At 42.3% G+C, this 6,712-nt stretch overlaps 1 protein-coding gene across 2 annotated transcripts in view; it reads left to right on the plus strand.

Annotated features, from left to right (window-relative positions):
* Window positions 1-1,904: 1,904 nt before the first annotated feature.
* Window positions 1,905-6,712, plus strand: part of fsta (follistatin a) — a 6,386-nt gene continuing 1,578 nt past the window's right edge. Inside the window, exons 1-5 of one of the 2 annotated variants that reach the window (XM_023406115.2) lie at window positions 1,905-2,081; window positions 3,289-3,486; window positions 3,683-3,901; window positions 4,052-4,276; window positions 4,909-5,139. In XM_023406115.2, the coding sequence (XP_023261883.1) occupies window positions 1,991-2,081; window positions 3,289-3,486; window positions 3,683-3,901; window positions 4,052-4,276; window positions 4,909-5,139 (964 nt within the window). In that variant the 5' untranslated portion in view covers window positions 1,905-1,990. The remainder of the gene's footprint in view (window positions 2,082-3,288; window positions 3,487-3,682; window positions 3,902-4,051; window positions 4,277-4,908; window positions 5,140-6,712) is intronic. The other variant, XM_023406116.2, reaches the window with a different exon arrangement.

The raw sequence follows: 6,712 nt of genomic DNA on the forward strand, positions 1-6,712 counted from the left end.
TATATATATATTTGCCACCATAGGATCAAACATAGTTGATAAGTGCCGGAGATCATCGTTAAAATATTTGCTTTAATCCATATTCCAGATATTTTGGACCATTTGTATTGATTTAATTTGGTTGCATTGTAGATTGTGTGTTTTCCAACTGATTGCTGTTTCTGATCATGATTTAAAGAAGGTAATATGTGATGTGATAGCTGATTAGATTTTGGAAGCAGGTCATTTTCTTCTTCTTCTTCTTCTTCTTCAGTACAGCTGTCTGATCTGAGCGCTATGAACTCCAACACTGGATCACAAAAAGGGCACACCTTAAATGAGACTGCAAGAAGCTCCCTTATGCACTAACAAACTAAATCTAGCACTAGAGATCAAACAGTCTCCCTTTACTGAAGAACAGGTAAAAGCTTGTAGCTTGTATTAGTCTGTATGGTGATTTTTTTCTTCATGGTAAATTTTATGTATGTTGTTGTAAAACCTCTTTGTTGCCTGTGTATCAGATATGGCCTCTAATCATTGGACGTTTGTGTTACTGATTGTTTATAATACCATTAATAATAATTGCCCAGTGCTGTTTGGGATGAAAATACATCAACAAGAATTGTAGCCTGCACCTGAGATGGAAACAGCACAAACCTCAAAAAACGAGAAAAATGATTTTTCTTTTAGGATAATATTTGTTGCATATTTGCCTACTACATAAACTGATATAAGGCAGCTATAGTAACTGTTCCGGTTCAGTCACACTTACAGATGTGAATATGTAAGAAGATTGTAGAGTTTTTGATTGGATATGTATGCTCATGTTTTGTAGATAAACTTTATACTTAGTGGTATTTCGCTTGAAATAAACAGAGAGATGACAGTGTCTTCTGCTCGTCCTGACACATGATGAACTCGCTGGTGTCTTGTTCGCGCTTCAGACACTTTACTCTTTGCTCTGGAGAGCTGTAACCAGAGTTCCGCTGAAGAGGTCGCGCAAGGACTTCTGAAGGAGTCCAGCCTGTGCGTCAGTGAGTGGAGAGCCTTGTGTATGTGTGGAGGTGTGTACGTGCGTGCGTGCGTGCGTGTGTGTGTGTGTTTCATTCAATGAAACGCAACACCCCGTTCCTCTGTCTGAAGCCTCTTCGGAAACAGGTTTGATTATATTTAAAAGCTTGACCCGGGAGAGAAACCCAAACAACTGTCTGTTCTAATATTAGCAGTGCGGCTGCGGACTACTATGAATTCTATTATTGTCTGGGCTGGGATATATTCCAAAAGGCAACTCTCATCAAAAGATTTACACTTTTGCCTGCAGTTGGTGGAAAAAATATCAGTTACCGCCAAGTAGCCTAGTACTCTTAATTTGAAGGACTGATGGAATGCCCGCATAGGTATGTTGGCTGTGGGCCTGTTAGATTATACAGTAATAAAGGTCTTGATAGATTAATAAAAATTTGCATTATTATTATTATTATTATTATTATTATTAGCCTATTATTATTATTATGGCTTTCAAGGCGCATACCCAAGCCATGCGTAAAAACGAGCTGTCCGCCCCACACTGATGCGATGTGATTTGAAAAAACTAAAACGATTAAAGTGACACACTAATAACATTCTCCATATTCTCCATCACAACCAAATTCATATCAACTGCCACATTTAGTCTTTTTCCTTTGTTAGACTGAAAAACCGCAAAATTCCCAAGTTTGGTGTTTTATTCCAAATCCACACTTTCATATTCTTTAATTGTTGTGGCGAGAGAAAGTTGCTTGTAACGATGTCACCTGATTAGGATTGAAAAAACTTTGGTAAGAAAAAAAAAAAATCTCCCCACCCCCACAGAAGAGGAGACCGCCCACCAGAGACAGTCAACCCGAGACCCCTTATAGATTTAAAAAGAGAGGCTGCATTCTCAGACTGACACTTATTCAACACTGCCACCTTAAGCAGATTACTTTTGCGCTGCCTGTGTCAAATACGTGGTTCACTTTGCCTCTCCATCATGTTCAGGATGCTGAAACACCACCTCCACCCGGGCATTTTTCTCTTCTTCATATGGCTTTGTCACCTCATGGAACATCAAAAAGTTCAAGGTAAGCTTCTCTTCATCAATTTTCTTTTATTCCTCTCCGTTTTTGAGAAACTTCGACTGCTGTCAGCCGCAAAAACGCGCACGAGTGTCGGTTACTTGCTCCAGCCGACAAACTTTTCAAAGTGAGCACCCTTTTTTCCCCCCGCTGATAAAACTCTCTCTACATCAGACAGTGCGTGCGTAAAGTGTCCATAAAACAGGTGCCATATGGGACACTTCAAAGTGAGACTATGGCAAGTTTTGCAGCCCTCGCCAGGCGCACACACTTAAGCCACCACGCCGTGTTGGTGGCAGCGTCAGCTTCCCACAATATCTGAGCATATTCTGATACTTTTGTATGAGCATTTACTGTCTCGCGGTGTTGTCGTCTAACCTGGAACAAACTTCAGAATGTCCACTGTGAGTTTATGAGCGTGTTATTTATAAATTTACCACACGCAACCATTCAGCATTGTGTACAAAAATGCTTTTTTGTTAGTGTCTTCTTTTGTTATTACAAAACATAGTACAACTACAGACTTTTGCACCTACCGCTCTTTGTTTGGGATCTTATAGTTCAAATAGATACAATGGAATTATCTCTTCAATTTAAGAAACAAACCAGTTCATAGACACTTCATGTCATGTGTGTCTGTGTCGGTTTAGAGATTCTGCTCTTGTCTGGATCAAAGGATATTTTTGTGCCATAGATTTAGGATAACGACTCAGTTTTTTATTTGCATATGTTTAAAATGAACTTTACTCTGGTTTCTTGGTAAATAAGGCATTGTTTGGTGGGTGTATGTCTGGGATATTGTTCTGAGGCGTTGGAGACGGTGGTGTGTTTAGCCTTGTTACCTAAAGACCGTGGTTTTCTGAGGGAGATTGGCTGCTATGTCTAGACGCTCCACTTTCTGTCCAGTGATAACAAGGAGACTGGGGGATAAGGGGCAACCCCACACCCCCCCTCGAAAGATTCTTATTACTTTTTTGGTTTGTGGCTGCATTGTAAGGGCTGTCAGTCACAGATGGGATAGGCAAGTGTTAACAGTCTCGCAAAAAAAAAAAAAAAAAAAAATCAGACAAAATACTGCCGGGAGGGCGAAAGGGGAGGGAGGGAGCGTCTCGGATAATACGGGCTGCGTGAGTGTCTAGTGCGTCTGGGTCAGCGGTTTTCAAGCGTTCAACATGCGACATTTGAGGTTGTCTTGTGTTTTTTCTGTTTACAGCTGGGAACTGCTGGTTGCAGCAGGGGAAGAACGGGAGGTGCCAGGTGCTCTACATGCCGGGAATGAGCAGGGAGGAGTGCTGTCGTAGTGGAAGACTGGGGACGTCCTGGACCGAGGAGGACGTCCCTAACAGCACGCTCTTTAGGTGGATGATCTTCAATGGCGGAGCCCCCAATTGCATACCTTGCAAAGGTGGAGGTGCACTCATTTCCCTTCGTTTTCTCACAATAAACATCCCAAGTCATTTCGTTTCATAAATCCTAGCGATGATCTGATTTACGCACAGCAAAGTGCGTAAATGATCTCTTTAGTGTGCACTTTATGCGCCAGAGTGATTTTACGCAAAGGGCCAAAAGCCTCATCAGCATCACCTAACACAGACCTTTTATTTTAGAAACCTGTGATAATGTTGACTGTGGGCCTGGAAAGAGGTGCAAGATGAACAGAAGAAGTAAGCCACGCTGCGTGTGCGCACCAGACTGCTCCAACATCACCTGGAAAGGACCGGTCTGCGGCTCAGATGGAAAGACCTACAAAGACGAATGCGCACTGCTGAAGGCGAAATGCAAAGGCCACCCCGACCTGGACGTGCAGTACCAGGGGAAGTGCAAGAGTAAGTATATATTATCTCTAATTCCACCCACTTATTAGATTCCACGTGTTTTAAAGCTGCACGTGCCAAGAATCCAACGGGTTGTTGTAATTTTTTCTTTCATTTCATGCCAGTTTGAACAAAATCTTCCTCGTTTCTTTGTCTCGACAGAAACGTGCCGTGACGTCTTGTGCCCCGGCAGCTCCACATGCGTCGTGGACCAGACAAATAACGCATATTGTGTGACGTGTAATCGGATTTGCCCCGAGGTGACGTCGCCCGAGCAGTACCTGTGTGGAAACGACGGGATCATCTATGCCAGCGCGTGTCACCTGAGAAGAGCTACCTGTCTCCTCGGCAGATCTATTGGAGTGGCGTATGAGGGAAAATGCATCAGTAAGTCTGCAGCTAGAGACATGAGAGCATGAGACTTTTGCTCCCTGTGCAGCGCCTCCAGTCACTGACTTTGAATATTATTTGAGTGCATTTTCTTCCTGGCCAGCTCTGCAGTTTTTCACTGTTCATTTTTGCCAACATTCCACTGAAGAGGGGGTCTTAGAGAGAGAGAGAGAGAGAGAGAGAGAGAGAGAGAGAGAGAGAGAGAGAGAGAGGGAGGGAGTTTGGTAGTTGCTTGTGTTTGCTCAAGAAATGATAGACATCTTATTATTTCCTGATGTTGGCAGCACTATCCCATATGGGAGAGAGGGAAGGAGAGGGGGAGGGAGAAAGAGAGCAAAACAGGGGAGTGCTGGGGGCCATGAAGACATGCTTCAAGTTAATATTTGAGTCAGATGGATTCTTATCCAGAAAGCAGTCAATCTAAATCATGTAGACTTAAAAATGCTAATTAAAACATGACTTTTTGTTCCCTGCCACAAGACCTAAGCCTATAAAATAGGATTTAGTTTTTATTCCTAGCTTAGTTCTTCAAAAACTCAGCAGTCATCTGATCCTGCTTGAAAAGCGTTCATGATAATCCATCTAATCAAAGATTTCCTCTGTGCTGATTTCTTCCCCTCTCTTTGTAGAGGCCAAGTCGTGTGAGGACATCCAGTGCAGTGTCGGGAAAAAGTGTCTGTGGGATGCTCGAATGAGCCGGGGCCGCTGCTCACTGTGTGACGAGACCTGTCCGGAGAGCAGGACGGACGAGGCGGTGTGTGCCAGCGACAACACCACATATCCCAGTGAATGTGCCATGAAGCAAGCTGCTTGTTCTATGGGTGTGCTGCTGGAAGTCAAGCACTCGGGATCTTGCAACTGTAAGTAAATAACAAAAGCAAAATATGAAAAAAAAAGCAAACAAAACACCCCCCCTCCCCTCTCCAAGCAAAAGACAATATTCCATGTTGCTTTCCCAACAAAAACCTCCCCCTGAAAGTGCCCCCCCACCCCACCCCAACTCTCCCCAAACTCCCACCCCAGCCACACCACCAAGCACAGCTTAAGCAAGCAGAAAGGACTTGGGAATGGAAGAACTTGCATGACATTGTCTTTGTCGCTGGCTTTTGTTCTTGTGTTCTTGTTTCGTTTTGTTTTAAATTTACTTTTTTCAATTCTTCTGCAAAACAAAGTAACAGGAAGGTGAATGAAAAAACACTATTCTATATCAGCAGTCTCTAACTAAGAGTCTGGGGAAAGTTAACTTCATTAGCATCACAACTAATAATAAAGGAGACTAATTTTGTTTGCAGTGGAACAATCTTGATATTTAAAACTAGTTAAGTTTATGGACATGCTAGTGACCTGCAGGAGCAGGTTGCCTTAAATCTCATGCAGGTTTTTAATCATTAACGGTTTATTTTTATGATAGTGGTCATATCTTTACAGCTTGTAAATTCCATGGTCACATTGCTAATTTCATAGGAATGGTGTACTTGTATTGTTTTTCTTTTTGTTGCTTTTTGGCTGTAATCAATCAATTCAAAATGCACTGCCTCTTGTGACATACACCACACTGCCAACATGTCCATAAGAACATATACTCATATGATGTGCATAAGGTGATTGTAACATTGGTGCCATGTTAGTGATGACGACGATGGATGTTGACGTTGTTATTCGCGTAGACTACCTATCTGCAGACCAGAGCGAGCCACTCATGCGCTCACCGATCTGGGGCGTAAACCATCAAAAAATTTTAACTATAGCCACAAGGAAGTATCAAATTTACATTCCAAGTTGCAATGTAGAAGAATGTCTCCTTGTTAGTTTCTTTCTCCTGACTAAATATCTTAATGTGATGTGCCTAAGGTATGCGATGGAATCCAAGGGACCAACTTTATGATCACCTCATGAGCTAAATATAAATGTGATACTTTACAGTGTGCAGGATAAGCATAAGAAGCTTGTAGAACCACGCTCTCTTACTTCTCATCTCTTCAATAGGAGAAAAGCTAACATTTATCAGCTAACCTTTATTGTCTGTGCTGTTTCCAGTGAATGTGTTGTCTATCAGAATATGTATCATAAATTACAAATCCATATGGATTGATGAGGGACTGCCTGTTTTTTTTTTTTCTTTTTGTATTGTCACTCTTGCTCTTGCTTGTGTGCTTTTTTTTTATGTGTCCAATGTAAATCTCTTCTGTAAAAAGAAAAGAAAATACCTCAGAACTGTGTTGATGATCTCTGACCTGCTTGCTAAGTCCAGGCTGTGACACAGAGTCCTCCCTCCCTGTAAGTTTGAGCCAGAAGTTAAAACAATGATCAGAACAAAGAAACTAGCAAATCCAAGAACACAAGAGCACTTTTCTGTGTTATGTGTGTCTGCTTTCAGGAATCTGCCCAAAAGAGACCCGAGCCACTGGAACCATCAGCCCCAGTCCCCAGTCG

This window comes from Seriola lalandi, unplaced genomic scaffold (genome assembly GCF_002814215.2).
Source record: "Seriola lalandi dorsalis isolate HSWRI2012SDOR001 ecotype SW California unplaced genomic scaffold, Sedor1 jcf7180002054294, whole genome shotgun sequence".
Classification (NCBI taxonomy): Eukaryota; Metazoa; Chordata; class Actinopteri; order Carangiformes; family Carangidae; genus Seriola; species Seriola lalandi.